At 42.4% G+C, this 21,544-nt stretch overlaps 1 protein-coding gene across 10 annotated transcripts in view; it reads right to left on the bottom strand.

Moving 5' to 3' along the window:
* The window catches only part of RAP1GAP2 (RAP1 GTPase activating protein 2), a 299,431-nt gene that overhangs the window by 29,666 nt on the left and 248,221 nt on the right, over nt 1–21,544 (bottom strand). For all 10 annotated transcript variants that reach the window (XM_044993837.1, XM_044993829.1, XM_044993830.1 and 7 more), the window contains 8 exons: nt 20,326–20,361; nt 18,150–18,194; nt 15,954–15,986; nt 10,595–10,804; nt 8,228–8,331; nt 7,554–7,632; nt 6,011–6,064; nt 1,293–1,376 (listed from right to left, as the gene is read on the bottom strand). In XM_044993837.1, coding sequence (XP_044849772.1) covers nt 1,293–1,376; nt 6,011–6,064; nt 7,554–7,632; nt 8,228–8,331; nt 10,595–10,804; nt 15,954–15,986; nt 18,150–18,194; nt 20,326–20,361 — 645 coding nt within the window. The remainder of the gene's footprint in view (nt 1–1,292; nt 1,377–6,010; nt 6,065–7,553; nt 7,633–8,227; nt 8,332–10,594; nt 10,805–15,953; nt 15,987–18,149; nt 18,195–20,325; nt 20,362–21,544) is intronic.

The following is a 21,544-nucleotide window of genomic DNA, read 5'->3' on the forward strand; positions in this document are numbered from 1 at the left end:
CGCAAGTGCAGGAATTACTTTTCCCAGCACTCAAATGCAATCCCCTTTGCAGGGAGCCATGACAGTTGTTTGTTATCACACTGCAGTATTAATGCCGCACAGGTCGGGAAGTGAGAAGTCCACCGTGTTCAGTTGAAACTGCGGGGAGATTTTAGGAAAACATTCCAAAAGCTACGGTATCACTCTCCTCAAAACCTACCTCTGCTGTGATGCCTTCAAATCATGCCCGTCTGGAATTAGTTAGGCAAGCAGCAAGACAAGCATTTACTTTTTCTGCTATACTCTTCCTTTTTGTTACCTCACGCTCCCTCTTTCCCATGTGTCTGTTTGTCCACCAGCCACATCCTCTCTGACACTTCAAGCATATGTTTCCTGGTGCAGGAAGTAAGGCCAGATCCTCAAAGGTTAAGGTGCTTAACTCCCATTAAAATCAATGGGAGTTAGGTGCCTACATACATTTGAGGATCTGAGCCTTACTTCTTTGTTACTTGTCTGTAGAGTGACTAGTAGAATGCAGCCCTGATCCATAATTTGGTCTCCTAGATGATATTTACCAGAATCCAAATAATAAATAATATTTACAACAGATAGGTTCACAATAAACCTAAAAGCCAAGTTATTCTTATTAAAAGTCCCTACAAGAAACTTTAGATCAAATAAAAGAAAGAGAAAGTACGGCTAATATTAAATCCAAATTAATACTTCATTGGAACATTGGAGTCATAATCATCTCCCCTTTGGTGTATTTCATAACAAAGGGACCTTAATTATGGTCTTTGCATTACTTATTCAACACACAATACGATGAAATATGGAAATATAATTCAAATGCCTGTCAGAATTATATCTGCTAAATTATAAGATTCATCTCTGTCTGTATTGCACATGCTAAACTCCTAGGTTAATGATAGCATTTTCAGTGAATGCATCTCTCCATAGTCTAAGACTTCCAATGAAAATAGAACTGTTTGGCTGTCTAAACAAACATCTGATTAAAAAAAAAACATGGCCACTAAAATGCATTTTCACATTAATTTACCTTGGGGTTTGTTTTATATATTCCTTTATTTTTTAATCGTATCATTTATTAATGAGCACGGAAAATGTGCAAGTAATAAGAAACATATTATTAGAATGAAAACACGACAACATAATTACAAACATTTAGAGGTGCTGAGCACGGTCAGTCTCCATTGACTTCAGCTGGAGTTTTGGGTGCACAGGATTTAAAAATCACACCCCCTAGCTACTTTCTAGAATATGCTTAATGACAATACAATGGGGTTACTTACCTGTTTAACCTTTTGATAAATCACACCAAATTTAAATGTGTTATTAACCTCATGCTCATCATAAGACACTATCATCTGGGATGCCTGGAATAAAACATAATTTGAATTATTTAATTCAGTAATTTGTAGAATCGGAGTGTAAAATGTTGCATAGATAAAAAATGGCATTAAGGAGAAGCACAATTTAGACTGGAATGGTAAAGTCCTGTTGGCAGGGTAAATAAATCTTCCATGTCTACACTGCTCTAAATTCTTATTGGTCACTTGTTCGTGGCTCAGTACTGTGGAGAGTCAGGGCCAAGCAGATTAGAGGTCCATTAGAGCTACGCAAATAATTAATTTTTTGATTGGCTGAACCAAAAAATTTTTTAAAACCCAAATGTTTTGGATAAAACCAAAACGAATTTTTTATTCAATTTTTTGGCAAATCGTTTGGTTTTGGTACGGATCAAATGTTTTGTTCAACCTGGAACAAAATGGATGGCTTCGTCTTCACATTTTAATTTTTAAAAAAAAAAAAAAAAACTGAAGTAAAATCTGAAAGCATAAAGTCATTGCAAATGGAAAAATCAAAACATTTCATTTCAAAAACAGCAAAACAAAACATTTCTATATTCTCAGAATTTGCATGGGCAGTGGTTGATGGAAATAATCTAATTAATTTGACACACATTTGTGAAACGTTTCGGTCACCTAGAATCTGCATTTTTGGGCCAAAAAAAATTCCACCCAGCTCTAGAGGTAACTGCTCCAAATGGCTTCCAGTCTAGAGGCACCAGAGAAGACAAACAGTACAAACAAGAATGGATGGGATGCATGTAGAGTGGACACCACCAACAGGGGCTCTCTTCTCCTGTATTTCTTGGAAGTGGAAATGGAAGGAGTTTGGTTTATGAGAGAGGAGTGGATATTCCAGGCACCTGGGCAGCGTAGAAAAAGGCACGGAGATGGGCCTGGCTGAAAAAAAGGCAAAGGTGGTGGTCGGAGGCACCAAATGCAGCGCAGGTAAGTCACAGGAAGCAGGAAGGGGGCCGGGAGAACATGCAGATAAAGGCAGGGCCAAAATTATTGAGAATTTTGAAGGCATGGAGCAGCGGGAACCAATACCAAGATGAAACTATAGGGGCATGTGCAGAGCAGTGGGAAAACCTGAACGGATACCTCCATAGAATGTAAGGGCCCAAATTTTCAACAGCAGCCTCAAGTTTTTAGTGACCAGCAAACGGTGCACCTTCAGTTTTTAAAGGTTTGCATTAATAGGAAAGTACTCGTCAAAGACATTCTTCTTCGTGAACAGTGCAATGGACGTTCTCAACTTCCAAATAATAACAAAGCAAACATAAAATAATTTCGACCTTGGTTTACCCCAAAAGGTGGGGAAAATGCCTTCTAACGTACTCTGTCTCCAACATACAAGATACTTCAAAAATGAAGACTATGCTTTAACTACCCAGTAAGAGGTTCTGTGGCAGCACAATTGCATGAGTAGTGACAGGGAAACAAACAAATGGAATCCAGTTGCTAGATCTCTTTCGAAGAGCACATTTTGTTCCGCCCCACGTCTCCTCAGCAGCTCCATTGTCACAGCTCCATGGAGCTAGGCTGCCCCAAACCTAGATGATACAGGCCATTTATTCATATTTTACACCAACTAAACCAGCTCAAATATTCAAAACCTGGACATGGGGCAGCCACACATTTATCTGCCTGTTGGCCCCATCCATGTACCCCCACAGTAGTACAGTGTGTGTCTTTGTCCCCCTCGCATGGTTGGTCCACATAAAAGGAGAAGAGCCTACTTCAGCGATCTACTAATAGAATTACTCATTTAGTTTAATCAATAGAGACTGAAGCTTTCAGCATTAGTGGTCTCCAGTTCATACTCTGCCAATGACACAAGTGAGGTTACAGACGTATCTTCCCACTCACACTTCATTGCTGCTTTTAAAAATGGCATTAATGTGGAGCTCCTGCCTAGAGGCTGAGATTTTTCCAAAGACCCAAGAGAGTTAAGTGTCCAAATCAGATGGGAGTTTAGTGCCTAACTCCCTTGGACTCCTTTTAAAATCTGTCATGTTGAATGACTGCCATTGTTGTTCTACACGGGGAAGGAGGGACATTTCATGGTCACTGGAGAATCACAGCATGAGCCACTTCAGTTTGTTTCATGAATGTTCTAACTAATAATGCCTGTAAAAGGAGCAACATCCCTTTTTTCTCCCCTGCATGGGGCTTGCAAATACATCACTCCCTTCAATTCTGTCTCTTACCGAGGGGAGATTCATTGTTACAGGAGAGGCACAGTTCCCAGCAACTATGGCTTCTTTTGTTTTGTCTTGTTTTATTCTCTTTGTTAAAAAATGAGATCAAAACTAGGCTATGTCATTAAAACACACTCTTAAATATAACCGTCGTGCTTCTTCAAGTGTCCTGCAATCATGACTGTGTCACTGAACCTCAAAGGGCCAAAATCTGAATTGAAGAATTATAGAGTGTTGAGGGAGCTCTCAGCAGCACAGAGAATTCTTTTGGGCAAAAGTGGGTGTGAACTTGGAACTCATAAGTATCTCCTGGCTCACACATTATGCTGACAGCTCTGCAGGAACCACCCCAAAATAGAACGAACTACCTGCCTATGCATTTTGATAGCGGTTAAGCAGTTTTAGGGGTCACACCTCCCCTCGTGCACAGGCATAAATCTGACTTGAAGCTTGTGACAAGAATCTGATGACTCTCTAAGTGTATATTGTCACTGCAATTTTTTGAGGGCAACCTCATTCTCACCATTAAATGCCAGAATTTAACCCTAAATCAACGTCATCACTAGAGAGGTGCAAATCTATAGGGCTGCTTCATCATCATTAGAAAGGTGCAACTCTCAAGGGGTTTTGCTTTAAAGCAGTTCAAATAAACATTTTCTATAGATTTAACCCACGTGGGCTCTCAGATCCAGAGCTTACCTTTAAGTTTTGGTTTCAAACAGATCCAAAAATCTCAAAGTGAGACTCACCAAGTTTTCCATTGATACCACGTGAAACCCACTAATTCCATATGACTTGGATACAACACTGTGAACTGGCCCTAGGTTTGCTCAAATCTGGCCCCAGATTAGCACAAAAGCTTTGTAAAATCTTTAGGGTATGTCTACACAGCAATGTAAGCCCAGGGTTCGAACTCAGGCTCAAGCCTAATCCCCACTTCTATCTACACACAAATCGCACTAACCCAGGGCTTGAACCCAAGATCTCACAATCTCATGGGGGTGGAGGGTCCAAGCCTGAGTCAAGCTGGGACCCAGGGTTCAAGTCCTATTGCAGTGTAGACACAGATCCACTGGACTCATACTCTGCAAGTCTTCCAGAATTATTCCACAATCCCACAGGCTGACTTTCTTTGTCCTCTGGACAGTCAAATTTGGTGGACAGTCAAGTTTTCCCATAAACAAAGGGCTACAGTGGCCACATTTTGGGAAGGTACTAGGAAGTCTAGAATATGGATGGTTGGACTCAGGTCCTCATAATGCAGTGTAGATGGTGGAGCCTCGGGCTGGGACCCACGGTTCAACAATTCCTAACCTGAGGTTACAAATGAGAGTAGATGCTTAAGCCCTAGGTTAACAAACCCAGGGTCTGCTAACTCGAGTTCTACTAACTCGGGCTTATATTGCGGTATAGACATTACCTTAGTGAACTTTTCAAGGGATGTGATCTGACTCTGGAGCTTCTACTGAAACCCCAAACCATGCCAGTTTCATGTAGTCACAGATCTACTAGCCAGATATAAGCATGGCAATAATCATTGCACATCACAATGACAAACTCTGTAAGCTTCTTTTTGTGCACAGTACAGTGTGTATAGACATTAATGGCAGAGTCATACCAACAATTACATACCCTCTACAAATGAGACTTTGACACACTGACTCAACAGGAGCATAGAAATTAGAAAATGTGGTTTTCCCCCCAACATAGTAACAGCTGTTTGCCATTAAACATCTTTTTGGTTTGCATGCAAGTAGCTAAGAGCCTCCTTCCTGTTCTGCATCCAGCACAGAGGTGGGAATGTAACCCCTAAAGAGGCTGCCATGCCCTTCATCTTGAAGAAGGGTTAATATTATTTTAAGTTAAATTAATCAATTGGCATATGGTGTCCGGGCTCAACCTGCTACTGCATTCTACCTATTTTGAGGATTTCCAAATTCACATCCTGACTCATATAATTAAAAAAATAGTATATTAGGAACTGCATCTGCACATGGTTCAGGCAGAAACTTCCTTAAAGAGACACAGCTACTAAACGACACCGTTCATTTCTGTGCCCTCTAGAAAAGTACCCATTGGTGTCAGTGAACATGGACCCCATTCACGTGACAGGGGTATTAAACTTGTGACCTTACCCCAGGTCCAGTGACTGAGGTGAGGAAACAAAGGTCAGTGACTTACTAGAATTCCTGAGTCAAACTCTCCCCTCACTCCATCAGTAGCTGTTAAAAATATGCTTGCCTGCGCGTCTCCTGGGTCCCACCCCAAAAAATGTTACCTCCTTGCTTTACTGCTATTAGCTATGCAGCTAACGAGCCAATTTGGGTAGCACATACTTATTTTGCATATGTAAATGAATGCACAAATTAGGCGGGCAACGACACAAGCCGTTTTGAAAACCAGCCCCTTCAAATATAGCATCCCTGAGCCAGAGTATTTTATGGTCTTTATCCTCACCTTGGGGTACAGGACTGGGTTAAATTTCAGTCCGGAGGCATCGTCACAGAAAGCCTACCACAAAGAAAAACAAAATCAGCATGAGACAGCGTGAGACAGGAGGACAGTGTTTATAAAAGCACCTGGCTTCTTTTTACCTCTCAGTGGGGGCAGAATAAATACAATGCCCTGCAAGAACTCGATTCCTCCAGCATCTAGGCAGACCTCACCCCCAGCATTCCACTCTCCTTATGTATGTGGAATTGCCACTGAGGGAAAATATACTCAAAGTCAAGGCTGCTAACTTAATAGAATGAGCCAAATTCGGCTCTAAATTGCATGCATTGTCTTCGCAGCTCCATCTCTAATTCTCATCCAATCAGTGATGGCATGGTCGTCACAGAATTTTACAGGTGAAGACCATTCATAGGAGTTGATTTCTCACATTAAAGGGTTTGCACAAAACAGATCTAAGTGAATAATGATTCACTGACATTTAAGTGGCACATAGATAGCCTTTTGCTCCAAACCATCTTTACAGCTCTCTTCTCATTTCACAAAGGTGCATGCAGGCAGACATTTGTTCATGGAAATGATCATGGGCCAGTGGCAAAGCAAAATTTGTTATTTGCAGTTGTTTGTATAGATTAAGTCAACCAATCAGGAAACAGGAAAAAATGCCACATGAGAAAGGCAACCAATCACACATCTCAAATATTAAACTCATGAAGATTGATTGCTGGCAGCAAGCAGTTTGCAAGCCTGAAATTTGTTCACACAAAGCATACAAACAAGTTGGTAAAAATCACAGTCTGTTCTCAGATAATGTGTGAACAGAATAAAGGGCAAAATTTGCCAAATTTGCTTAGCAAAGTTTTTCCCTTGCTGAAGTAGGAGTCAAAATAAAGCTGCATTATCACAACACTTGGCTCCCTGCAGAGAAGGATAAGGATACCATAGTGCAGGCAAACTAGAACAGCATTTTGTTTACGATTGAGAGAGCGAGAACATGTGTATTTGCTGCCCCTTGTTCTGTCAGGCCAACACACAAAATAATAGCAGAAACCTTCATTTTCTTTATGGCTTTGCAGACCATTTACATCCCTCTCTCTCTCTTAATTCCTTCTCTCCTCTCTGGCAGCAGCAGATCATGGCTGTGCTCACATGTAACATATAGTAGTAAGAATAACCACCACCACCATCCACTCCAATACCACTATTCCACCAAAAGCTTCTAAGATCTTTACAATCCTTAACATTACTATGACTCACCGCTCCTGAGAGGTACGCATTATATTATCCCCATTTTACAGATGTGGAAATTGAGACAAAAAGCAGGTAAGTGACTTGCCCAAAGTCACGCAGCAAATAAGCAACAGAAGCAGGAACAGACCCCTAAAATCTGGATACTATTCTCTATGTTGACTGTCTGAGAACTCCACCTCCTGCACCCAAGACAAATGTTATAGCAGCACCGTATTTGCATTTGCAAAGCTTTCCCTGGTGTACCTAGAGCATCCATGTCTCGTAAACCAGTTCTCTCCAGGCAATGTAGACAGTTTACCTTTGCAATCTGTGGGATACTAGGAAACTTGCTAAGTCCTGCCAGGGGGATTCTTTCATGTAATGTTTTCAGTTTGGACCTGAGAAAGGAAAAGAGAAGAACAGAGAGCATGAAATAAGTTATGATAATAGATATGCCTCCAGAGCTTCCATGCATACTAATTGTGACTGGTAATGTTCAGTGAAACCACAGCAGGAATCTCTTCCAGATGTTTGGAAATGATACCCTGCTGCATTTCCACGGTATGGCTAGTAACGATTGCCTTAATTTCTTTTATTGCCTCTGCAGCTCTGTTGTGTTAAAATATTCATATTTTGGTGAGGGACGAAGAAGATAATTCAGACACTGGGTCTCATCAGTTTACAGAACAGATGGTGCTAAATATGATTGATATTATCCAATATCTTCACAGAGATTTTTATGTTCAGTTTCACTGGGCTTGGCTATAGATCAAAGTCTAATGTTCATTCCCAGAGCAATCTCAAGATATGGTATTCCAAATCCAGAGAAAGTAAAATAATACCCCAACCCCTTTCATATACCCATGTGTGACATGTTAAATCTATGAATAGCAAGTTCATCTATATCCATTAGGATGAAAAAACAGATAAAGGATATTTAAATAGTGATTTTTTTTGTTTAACTTTGGGGGGAGAAGGGAGGGAGTTTCATACCTGAGTATAATCCGTAAATATTCAGTACCATCTGCCTCTTCACACTTAATAGAAAGGATCAGATTTCCTAGGCTGCTGGCTGTACAATAAAAATTTAAATGATCCTAAAAATAGAAGAGATATGTTAATGTGGTGTGATAAGGCAGCCTTATCTACTGGCAACAACCTACATCCCCACTACCTAGAATGCTTCTTAGACACTGGCTCCCGTGACAAGAGAAAATTGAGGATGATTCATTACTGTTTTAAGAAATTCTCCAACTCCTCACTCACAAATGCTCCATGTCTCCATCCTTTGGGAACCTGAGGGGGCTTATTTATTTTTCAGCCTGTAGACTTTATTACTCTGCCTTTCGTTTGTTCACAGGGACAAAGCGGACTACAATATTTTGATTGGCAAAGGTAATGACAATAGCATAGAATTATAGAAATACAGGGTTGGAAGGGACCTCAAGAGATCATCTAATCCATCCGCGAGCTGAGGCAGGACCAGTATACCTAGGCCATCCCAGACAGGTGTTTGTCTATTCTGTTCTTCAAAACCTCCAGTGATGGGGATTCCACAACCTCCCTTGAAGCCTATTCCAGTACTTAATTATCCTTATAGTTAGAAGGCTCCTAATGTCTAATCTAAATCTCCCTGGTTGCAGATTAAGTCAATTACTTCTTGTCCTACCTTCAGCATGCCTGAGAACTCAGACTCTTAGCCAATTAATGGAAGGGTCAGAGGTGAACCAAATAATAATAATTTATCTCACGTTTGAGCTTGTGAATGTCTGAATACATGGGTCAGATCCAGCCCAACAAAAAAATTTGGGGAAGCTTAGATCTCAGTCCAAATGCTTGTGACTTAGACCCATCACTAATTTTTTTAACTCAATATAATGAAGAGATGCTTGATGACAATACTGTAAAAAGCAACTGTATGAATATTAGGGGGCAGTAATAAGGCTCGCTAATGCCTAAATAGTATCCGGGGTACCGGATAGTACACTGGATTTCCAACCCTTCAGTATCCCTATTCAAAACCACTCCTCAAATCTCTCTGTTTTCACATTGTGCACAAGAAGGGAGTTACTAGATTAAACTGGGGAAGCGGTCTGTAATAACTTAAGGGAAGCCACATGTCGATTTGGTTGGGAAAGGGGTTCTCTCCCATGGAAAAATTTGAGATTTTGAAAAAAATTAATAATCCCAAATTGGGACAAAAAGCCAAGATTTTGAATTTTGTTTACAAAATGAAATTCTGAAAAAAATTGTCACGTGGAGTGACTCAAACAATTCCATTTGAAATGATTTGTTCGGATTTTACCATTTTTTAACATATAGGCATTTCAAACAAAAAGGCATTTCAAAACCAAAAAATCCAAACTTTCTGTTCCGAAAACACTGAAACAAGACTTCTGATATTTTCAAAATAGGTTTTCCCAATTCTTTTTTCAAACCAAATTCTGTTGAAATCTATATAATTGAGCAAAAAGTTTTGGTGGAGTGGAATCGGCTTTTTCCAATGGAAAACGGTTTCTGAGTTTAGTGACGGGGTCTCACACTTTAGCACACTGATCCAGGCTGGGTGACTGAGACCCTTCCCAGCACTTGTGCAAATAGCACCTCTCTTGAAATGACGGAATTCAAACTCACAACCCCGGTCCTTTGTTTGGGGGGGAGAAGGGGACACACAATTCCAAATTAACCCACTCCTCTGGGCTTCCCACGGTCCATCCTGTCTTCTCTCTGCCTGACTCTGCTGGATAAACTTTTCAGAACAGGGGTTATCTTCATTTCCATATCTCATACAGCAATGAGTGCACTGTCAGCTCTTAACAGGGAAATCAGCCCAATGGCAAAATGACAGAGATAGCCAAACAAAAGTGCCAGGAGAAGAAGTCTAGCAGTGAGACTGCCAGAGCTCTGCAGCCATGTTGTCAGGGGAAGTGCCCTTTCATGTCCTCACCCAAACGGCTATATCTAGATAAACACTAGTTACTAGAGATGGCTGAAAAATGAAAGGAGGTTTTCCCCCAAAAATTGTGCAGGGGGTTCACTATAATTTAAAATGTTGATGAAAATAAATCAACGTTTTTCGACTGGCCAACTAATTATCCTCCTTGAAAAAAAATGTGCTGGTTATACACATAACACTGATGCCTCCGGGCAGCATCAAGGATCACATCTAGGATCTCTGGATCTTAATGTGTGAGTCTCTAGTCTATTGCGTGAGCTAAAAGGCCTTCTTCTCTTAGCTAACGCTATAGCAGGCTCGTCAATCTCTAATTTGCCTAGCCACCATTAGAGGGGGACACAGTGCCACACTGAAGAGAGAGCTTACAACAGACTGAGAAATGCAGATGCATATTGAACACTGACCTTCCCTAGAAAATGTTTTCTGTATGCCCTGGCTTCACCTTTGCACTCTAATTTATACCCATGCGTGCTAGGGCTAAGGTTTTCCTCTTCCTCTTCAGAGATGCTGCTATCCGATGAGGTAGGCGTGCTGAGATTTTCCGGATCTTCAATCCAGTACCCTCCAAACTGGGGCAGAATGATCAAGGGATAAGGGCTTCCTTTCTCTAAAATCTGTAAAGAATTCCGATACGGTGCCGTGAGGATACAGTACAGTGCAACAGGGACTGGGTTAGCTGGGGCAAAGCACGCTGAAGTCAGTGGGAGAGTTTCCCATTGGCTTCAATAAGCTTTGGATCAAGCTTTTAGTCTCTCCCATCACCATTAAGGAGAAACAGAGGAGTCAAGAGCTCAGTATTGCCAACCCCAAACATCCCAAAATCATGAGTCAGGCCCCCAAATTGATGAGATTGGCTTAAAAATAATCTTTTGGTTTTTTTAAATAATACATTTGGGGTGCTTTTCACTGGCCTTCTGAGCCTTTAAAGGTGCACTTGAGTCACATTTTCAAGATTTTCTGTGCAACTAAAAGGGCTAGAAAACAACATACTCTCCTTTTCCTTTAAAATCGCAGTTTTCATTTAATCAAGTGTCTCCACGATTTGAGGCTTTAAGAAACACACCAAACATCACGAGATTCATCTCATTGTCTCTCGATATTGTTATTTTCATGCTGACCGCAAAAGCTGGGAAACAATCGTTTGTGTTCCAGCCACTTGCCGATAAGTTCATTAGCAACTAACCAACACAGGTAGGGCCTTTATTCACCGCTTGCTCACTCTTAACTCAGGAAGAACTCTCATTGACTTTACTGTGAGTTTTCCTGAGTAACAACAGACCAAGGGTGCATCTACCTCTGCAGTAGAAGTTGGACTCATTCTCAGCTGTCATGGGCCCTTAATGCTTATCACACCATCTCATTGCTTAAAAGATGGAAGAGCAGGGTGGCCCAAGGTGTGCTAGCCACTAGGCAGGTAAAAATCAAATAGTCAGTCACATGTTTGTCAAATCAGCATGATCAATACTTCCTAGTCTTGCAGGAATCAATAATCGACAAGCCTGACATTGTACTTCTCTCACTGCCGCTGATCAATAGCAGTACCACCATAAGGTCTGGGAGAGTAGCCAGATTGCAAGTGAAATGTTCTAGCGTAAAAGCACGAAGTTAACAGCATTACCTTTGTTTCAGGTTATTTTGGGGGTGGAGGAAAGCATAAAACACTCATCACCAATAGTGGTTCTCCAACCGGAGCATAAGAACATAAGAACATAAGAAAGGCCGTACCGGGTCAGACCAAAGGTCCATCTAGCCCAGTATCTGTCTACCGACAGTGGCCAATGCCAGGTGCCCCTGAGGGAGTGAACCTAACAGGCAATGATCAAGTGATCTCTCTCCTGCCATCCATCTCCATCCTCTGACGAACAGAGGCTAGGGACACCATTCTTACCCATCCTGGCTAATAGCCATTTATGGACTTAGCCACCATGAATTTATCCAGTCCCCTTTTAAACATTGTTATAGTCCTAGCCTTCACAACCTCCTCAGGTAAGGAGTTCCACAAGTTGACTGTGCGCTGCGTGAAGAAGAACTTCCTTTTATTTGTTTTAAACCTGCTGCCTATTAATTTCATTTGGTGACCCCTAGTTCTTGTATTATGGGAATAAGTAAATAATTTTTCCTTATCCACTTTCTCAACATCACTCATGATTTTATATACCTCTATCATGTCCCCCCTTAGTCTCCTCTTTTCCAAACTGAAGAGTCCTAGCCTCTTTAATCTTTCCTCATATGGGACCCTCTCTAAACCCCTAATCATTTTAGTTGCTCTTTTCTGAACCTTTTCTAGTGCTAGAATATCTTTTTTGAGGTGAGGAGACCACATCTGTACACAGTATTCGAGATGTGGGCGTACCATGGATTTATATAAGGGCAATAATATATTCTCAGTCTTATTCTCTATCCCCTTTTTAATGATTCCTAACATCCTGTTTGCTTTTTTGACCGCCTCTGCACACTGCGTGGATATCTTCAGAGAACTATCCACGATAACTCCAAGATCTTTTTCCTGACTCGTTGTAGCTACATTAGCCCCCATCATGTTGTATGTATAGTTGGGGTTATTTTTTCCAATGTGCATTACTTTACATTTATCCACATTAAATTTCATTTGCCATTTTGTTGCCCAATCACTTAGTTTTGTGAGATATTTTTGAAGTTCTTCACAATCTGCTTTGGTCTTAACTATCTTGAGTAGTTTAGTGTCATCTGCAAACTTTGCCACCTCACTGTTTACCCCTTTCTCCAGATCATTTATGAATAAATTGAATAGGATTGGTCCTAGGACTGACCCTTGGGGAACACCACTAGTTACCCCTCTCCATTCTGAGAATTTACCATTAATTCCTACCCTTTGTTCCCTGTCCTTTAACCAGTTCTCAATCCATGAAAGGACCTTTCCTTTTATCCCATGACAGCTTAATTTATGTAAGAGCCTTTGGTGAGGGACCTTGTCAAAGGCTTTCTGGAAATCTAAGTACACTATGTCCACCGGATCCCCCTTGTCCACATGTTTGTTGACCCCTTCAAAGAACTCTAATAGATTAGTAAGACACGATTTCCCTTTACAGAAACCATGTTGACTATTGCTCAAGAGTTTATGTTTTTCTATGTGTCTGACAATTTTATTCTTTACTATTGTTTCAACTAATTTGCCCGGTACCGACGTTAGACTTACCGGTCTGTAATTGCCAGGATCACCCCTAGAGCCCTTTTTAAATATTGGCGTTACATTAGCTAACTTCCAGTCATTGGGTACCGAAGCCGATTTAAAGGACAGGTTACAAACCTTGGTTAATAGTTCCGCAACTTCACATTTGAGTTCTTTCAGAACTCTTGGGTGAATGCCATCTGGTCCCGGTGACTTGTTAATGTTGAGTTTATCAATTAATTCCAAAACCTCCTCTAGTGACACTTCAATCTGTGACAGTTCCTCAGATTTGTCACCTACAAAAGCCAGCTCAGGTCTGGGAATCTCCCTAACATCCTCAGCCGTGAAGACTGAAGCAAAGAATCCATTTAGTTTCTCCGCAATGACTTTATCATCTTTAAGCGCTCCTTTTGTATTTTCATCGTCAAGGGGCCCCATTGGAGTTTATGGCTAGCCGTTCTTCAAACTCCTCTTTGGCTTTTCTTATTACACTCTTGCACTTAAGTTGGCAGTGTTTGTGCTCCTTTCTATTTGCCTCACTGGGATTTGACTTCCACTTTTTAAAGGAAGTCTTTTTATCTCTCACTGCTTCTTTTACATGGTTGTTAAGCCACGGTGGCTCTTTTTTAGTTCTTTTACTGTTTTTCTTAATTTGGGGTATACATTGAAGTTGGGCCTCTATTATGGTGTCTTTAAAAAGGGCCCACGCAACTTGCAGGGATTTCACTTTAGTCACTGTACCTTTTAACTTTTGTCTAACTAACCCCCTCATTTTTGTATAGTTCCCCCTTTTGAAATTAAAGGCCACAGTGTTGGGCAGTTGAGATGTTCTTCCCACCACAGGGATGTTGAATGCTATTGTATTGTGGTCACTATTTCCAAGCGGTCCTGCTACAGTTACCTCTTGGACCAGCTCCTGCGCTCCACTCAGGATTAAATCTAGAGTCGCCTCTCCCCTTGTGGGTTCCCGTACCAGCTGCTCCATGAAGCAGTCATTTAAAGTATCGAGAAATTTTATCTCTGCATTTCGTCCTGAAGTGAAATGTTCCCAGTCAATATGGGGATAATTGAAATTCCCCACTATTATTGGGTTCTTAATTTTGATAGCCTCTCTAATTTCCCTTAGCATTTCATCATCACTATTACTGTCCTGGTCAGGTGGTCGATAATAGATCCCTACTGTTATATTTTTACTAGAGCATGAAATTTCTATCCAGAGAGACTCTATGGAACCTGTGGATTCGCTTAAGATTTTTACTTCATTTGAATCTACACTTTCTTTAACATATAGTGCTACTCCTCCCCCTGCACGGCCTGTTCTGTCCTTCCGATATATTTTGTACCCTGGAATGATTGTGTCCCATTGATTGGTCTCAGTCCACCAGGTTTCTGTGATGCCTATTATATCTATATCCTCCTTTATCACAAGGCACTCTAGTTCACCCATCTTATTATTTAGACTTCTGGCATTTGTGTACAAGCACTTTAAAAACTTGTCCCTGTTTATTAGCCTGCCTTTTTCAGGATCACGCCTTTAAAGTCAGTTATACTGTCTTCAGTGGTGGTGCAGGATCAGGCCCTAAATGAATCCCTTCATAATGACTTATGTTTATATAATGCCTTTCACTCAGGCTGATCCCAAAGTACTTTGCTAACAGATCAGGCAAACTATTTTCTGAAATGCAGTCCCCATCTGGTGTGGAATGAGGTAGGTAAAAAATTCAGAGACGAACAGCGCAGGAACAATGACTTACGTTTATGGACTGTCTTTCAGCCCAAAGGATCCAAAAGTGTGTTACAGACTGAATATCAGCATATAGAATCATTTCATACACCACAGAACTGCAGCCACCTCTGGGTCGCGATGTAGCAGCCGTTTAGCAGCGTGCAGCAACGGAGTGCAACAGTTCAAGACAGACAAGGCTCAGGTGTGAGCTGCCTTTGTGTTCATGCAGGGGAGCAAAGGGGTGTAAGGCCTCCTTGTTCTCTGGTGCAAACAAACTCACATCACGGCTACTCCCCATCTTGTGATGATGGGCAGGCAGTGGGCTCCCCTTTGCTTCTCCCCCCCCAATATGTCGGCTAGCACAGCTGAGCCAGTGTGGAAGAGGGAGCAATCTGCACCAGTCATCTGCAGTACTCCCCCAACCCCCAGGAAACGGGGAAAGAAGACACTCGATAGACCTCTCCTAGTCCCTAGTCTGTTCCTAAAGGAGCCCAGGTACACGTTGCCCATTACTCAGGTCTGGTGATAACTCCGTGATCTGACAAATATCACATCGACCTGGAACTGCTGGAGGAATTGAGGTACATGAAATACAATTCCCCACAATGCAACTGAGCCAGGACAGGACACCGTGCTTGTTATTTATTCTCCGCGTTTATGAAAATGTGTTGTGGCCTCTAGACTCATGTACAAAACCAATTATAAAACCACAGAGCTCAGCCCTAGAGACAACCACCATTATTCTAGAGAACAAATGGCATTTTAATAAGCAGCGTGGCCAGGATCTTGGTTTCACAGCGCATCCATAAGACAGGAAAGAATCCCTACAAACAACTTTCATTAACATTTTGAAAAAGGCAGCCATCCAAACATGCTTTAAAGCACCTACCTCATCAATGCTGGGGTATGGGATGTAATCTTCCTGCAAAAGATCAAAACACCACCGAAATGATTGCTTGTTCTCCATCTGGCATTTATTACATCCTTACCCGTTTCCATTTAATACAAACATTTTTAACCTGCCCTCTTGTACAGAGAGTAAAAGTATGGTTTAATGTTCCCCGTGCTGTGCGCTTTGTAAACGCAAATCTATCCTCACAACACCTTTGTGTGCAGGGCTGGTGCAAGGATGTTTCACGCCCTAGGCGAAACTTCCACCTTGCGCCCCCGCCCCGCAGCAGCTCCACCCCTCCACCCTAAGGCGCCCCCCTTGTGGCAGCTCCCCACCCCCCACTCTCCGCCCTGAGGTACCCCCCCGGCCCCAGCTCACCCCTGCCTCGCCTCCTCCCCGAGCACGCCGTCACTGCTTCACTTCTCCCGCCTCCCAGGCTTGCGGCACCAATCAGCTTAGGCGCTGCAAGCCTGGGAGGCTGGAGAAGTGAAGCAGCCACGGCGTGCTCGGGGAGGAGGCAGGACAGGGGTAAGCTGGGGCGGGGAGTTCCCCTGCGTGCCTCCCCGCCATTACTTGCTGCAGGCGGCCCTCCCCACGCACCTCTGCCCCAGCTCCCTCCGCCTAAATGCCAGCGGCGACTGGGGTGGCCGAAGATCCGGCCGCCGTGGTCGCTGCCGAAGAAAATGGCACCCCCAAAATCCTATCACCCTAGACGACCGCCCAGGTCGCCTAAATGCTTGCACCAGCCCTGCTTGTGTGATAGGAAATTGACAGATGGGGAAACTAAGCCATGGAGCATTCTTACCCCTGGTCAAACAGAAAGGGTCAGCGGATACGATCTGTCTGTAAATGGCCAGTTAAGAATTCACCTTGTGGAGGGAAAATCACTAGTGTAAACCCAGTCCAATGGTTAGGACTCAGGAGACCCCAGCTCAATTTCCTGCTCTGCCACAGACCTCCAGTGTGACATTGGGCAAGTCACTTTGTGTCTTTGTGGTTCAGTTCCCCATATCGAATACGAAGGTATTTCCTCCCTTACAGCAGTTTACCACAGGGACTGAACTACTGAATTGGGCTTAAAACCAGTCCTGCATTAATTGAAAGACAGGGTAGGTGACTTTTCCATTCCTCCTGTGATTCTCTGTTTCAAAATGCCCCAGTGCATAAGGACATAATGGAACCATTTTCCCATTCAGTTACCAACATAAGCTTCTCAACAACGCAATTAAAAGACAAACCATTTTAAACAGCTGACTGCAGAAAGACAAATAGGTCTGAGACCTAAAGCTGGATTAGGGACCTACATGCACATCTATTTAATCTTTGCAATCCAGTTAATCCCATGTCTTTAGATAACATTGAAATCCTTTAGTTTTTTTAGTCAGGGCTTGTCTACACTACCAAGTTTTGTTGACAAAACTTATGTCGACACCCAAAAGTCAACAAACCAAAAATCGCCAAAGGGTGTTCACACTTGCTCCCTCTGTCGACAGATCATGTCCACATTGTATCCCACAGTGCAGTGTTGTGGGAAGGAAGAGATTGCTGGGCATCTTGGGATTCTCTCCGAGTTCTCCCACAGCCCCCTCAGCAAGCAGCATCATGAGTGGCTCTGTGAGCTCTCCATGCTGAGGAATGACAAAACAGCACAGCAGACTCTCCTCCTCCCCCTGCAGCAGCGGTCTGCCAGCCGCTGTGTCCCTAGTGCTGGGCAGAACAGGAGCATTCCAAAGATTTGCTCTTTGTTTGTTCCCCAAAGGGAGCAGCACACAGATACTTCCTGGAGCTTTGAAAGGGGAGAGGCGCATGCCTGCAGAGCAGCCGAGATCAAAACACTGAGCACAGCAATCAAGGCAGGCATTGTGGGATACTGGCGGAAGCCAGCTCTGTGGACAAAACAATCAGCAGTGTCTACACTGGCTCTTTGTCAACAATAAAGGGGGGGGGACAAAAGTCTCTCGTAGGGTGGAAGTTTTTTGTCGCCAAAACTGGGTGTTTTTCGCGACAAGAGTCCCATTGTGGGGTGTACGCTCTTGCTGTTTTGTCGCCAAAAGGCAGTTCTTGGTAAGCAAACTTGGTAGTGTAGACAAGGCCTCAGTGTCTTTACCAACATTCCCTGAACTCCCTAGTTCTAGAGACAGAAAATTATTTTGAGAGTTCTGCACAATGAGCAACATCCATCCCAAAACCAACCTTATTTTTCTGGCTTCCAGTTCTCTGGTCTTCAGGTTTTGGTGCCTGTTTTAAATGAATAATAATCATCGTAAGTTCAATAATTAAGATGTTTGCTATGGCATGGAAGAAAAAAAATGATATTGCATTGCAGTGGAATCTCTGTTAAATGACCACTCTGAGGGCTGTCTACACTTGGAGTGCTACAGCAGTATTCCATCCTGGCGGTGTACGTAATCCATCCCATCAGCACAGGTAATCCACCTCTCTGAGAGGCAGTAACTAAGTCGACAAGAATTCTTCCATTGACCTAATGCTGTCTACACTGAGGGTTAGGTCAGCTTAACTACATCACCCAGGAGTGTGGATTTTACACACCCTTAGGTAATGTTGCTATATCAACCTAATTCTAGTGTAGATCAGTCCTCACTGACCAACAAGGTTATCCTAGGCCCCCCACCATGGTTTTTTAACTTGACCTGCTAACACCTGTGAAAACTATAAACTGCCTTGTCCACACAGGGATTTTACCATGTTAGTTTCCACGTGCTGGCTAACAACTTGTAACAACTAGAGCAGAGTGAAATTTTTTGCCAGAAAATGTAGATTCAGCTACACCAGAATGTTTTATGAATTCAGGTCAGTTTTGCCACACCGTTTTGGGCAAAGAACATCTAAAATAAATTGTGGGAGAAAAAATCAAAACATTTTGCTCCAACATTTTGTAAACAAAATGGTTTTTTAAAAAAAATAAAATGAAAGGAAATTTTGAAACAAAAAGTCATTTTAAACTGAAAAATTGAAACAATCCAAAAGTGTTAAAAGTGCTTGAAATCGCACTGAAACTTTTCATTTTGAGTAAAAAAAAAAGTTTCATTTGACCAAACACGATTATTTTGTTACTTTTCAATTCACCACATTTAAACCAAAAAAAAAAAAATAAAAAAATTTAGTTTTGGTTCAAACCAAAACTTTTTCCTCCCCCCATTGTTTTTTTTTGGGTTAGAATTGCCAGCGATCCCTCTAATCCATTATTTGCACAGCTCTACCAAACACATACCTTCTAAGGCCATGGATCCACACTACGAGAGAAGGGCGTGGTTCCCCTGCTCCTGTACATATCCTCAAGCTAGCGTGAGTATAAATAGCGGTGTAGCCACGGTAGTACAGGTAGTGACAGCGGAGGCATGGGTAAGCCATGCTGAGTACAAACCCACCTGACACCAGTGGTATGTACACGGCTCAGCTGTGCTGCTGCTGCCAATACTCGTGCCACCATGGCTTCACTGCTCTTTACGTTCTCCCTAACTCGGTGAGAGCTAGCAGGAGTGTGTGTACACAAGCCGGGGAATCACACCCTTAGCTTGTAGTGTAGCCATAGCCTACAAGGTACATTAGGAAAATGTCATGCCATGTGCAGGAAAATGGATCAAGCCACTTTGTTTACTTTGCATTACACAGCCAACCGTAGATTGCTGCTGTTACATGCCACCTAAATACCAGGACCTAAATACCAAGGCACTGAGCATTTTCAGGGAAATACTGCAAAACACATTGCAAAGTGCTATGGCCCCGATTCATCCAGGCACTTTAAATTTGACATCAGGGAGACTACCCATATGCTTGAAGCCACGTACCTGTTTTAAAGGACCTCGGTTTTACTGAATCAGGGCCGTGTTGCCTAACAGTGTCCCAGCACAACATATGCCTTGTGTTGTCTGACTGCTCAAACTGTGAGGCGACAGGCATATTGATTCTAAATCTTACGCACCTGAAAACAATTGGCGTACATTTCAGGCTGCATGTGTCGGTATTTGCTGAAACCCTAGAAAGACTAAGAGCTGGGGAGGTGCTTTCAAAGAATTTTTCAGCAACAACATGGGTTGATCGCAAAGGGACTAAGATCTACTGCTGTTCACCAGGACCCTTCTGGGAAGTTATACATTTTCATCTGATTTTTTTATATTCAGATTTAGTACCAAAGCATCCTCTCTGACCAGTTTAGACTGGGACAATATTATTTTGAATGACACAGTAATGTGGAATATATTTGTGTATTGTAAGATCACCCTGCCATGTTAAAATCACATACTGCTTTGGGAACACACAGTATCTGTTTATTGTCATTCTGTCCAGTTTTCCCAAGGAGAAATAATGCATGAATGGGGTGCTATACCACATCTGTCATGCTACTCACCTGCATTTTTTCCAGCATTTCAAAGAACTCTGCAGACTGAAAAACAAACGAAAGATAAATCACTTGCCTGTTTGGAATACAAATGAGGTCAACTTTCACAATTCAGATCTGGAGATGGATTTCAAACATCCCCCCAGCTTTCGATCCGGGGTTCTGGTTCTGACCCATCTCCAGGTTCAACAGGGCCAAAGAGGAGATTCACTGAGGGTTTTATAAAGAGCAATTAATTTACATCAGATATTAATGTTAGATCTTTTCTTTTACAAGTGTGACAATAAAAAAAATTAATATCCTCGTAAAAATTAAGTAACTGGAGTAGGTGGCTACCGTTAGTGATGGTAACTCATGAAATCGTCATATCCATATAGTAATAGTAATGATCGTTTGCACTCTGTAGTGCCTACAATCTGAGGATCTCAAAGCATTTTATAGGACCACAGAATGATAGAAATGTCTGGCTGGAAGGGACCCCAAGAAGTCATCAAGTCCAGTGGCCTGTATTGAGGCAGGGCCACGTAAACCAAGTTTGCCAACATCGATAGTTAATTCTTACAACAGACACGGAAGGCAGCACACATACACACACTTATTTAAGCAGATCTGACTTTCCATGGTAATGAATCAGTGGTTCACACACCTCTTGTCAGAGGACAGGCCAAAGAGACACGTAACTTAGCAGGTAACTGTCTATGTACAGTGGACACAGAGATGCTGTAGGGCCAAAGGGGAGATTTTTCTTCCTTGGGTTCAGTCTCTCAGTCTCACCTTTCTCATGGGATTCTGTGCGAACCTCTTGAATAAAGTCGGTCTCTTCCTCTTCCCTCCCTCGCACTTCCCCCACCCCATCACGCACAGCATAAGCTATTCCCATAACCCACAGAACTAATCAGCTGATTGCTTAGGAGAAAGATTTGATAAAACAGCTGTTATCCAGCCGTGATACATGCTGTGATGATTTCACAGCACCAGCACTTGCCATACTTTTGCATTGCAGTCTGTCTAGAAACACACAACCTGGTATTTTAATCTTCTTCAGTGGAAACAGGAACTATGTTTGATTACAACATCACGTACTGGGGCATAAAGACCCCATTCAGCTAGTTAACGCTCACTCCCCGTGCAGAGAATCAACTGCTGATATGAACCCTCGTGGCTAAAACAGCCATGGAGCCCAGCTATGAGAGACCCAGTCAATATGAATTACTGTATCCCAAGTGAC

This window comes from Mauremys mutica, chromosome 19 (genome assembly GCF_020497125.1).
Source record: "Mauremys mutica isolate MM-2020 ecotype Southern chromosome 19, ASM2049712v1, whole genome shotgun sequence".
Taxonomy (NCBI): domain Eukaryota; kingdom Metazoa; phylum Chordata; order Testudines; family Geoemydidae; genus Mauremys; species Mauremys mutica.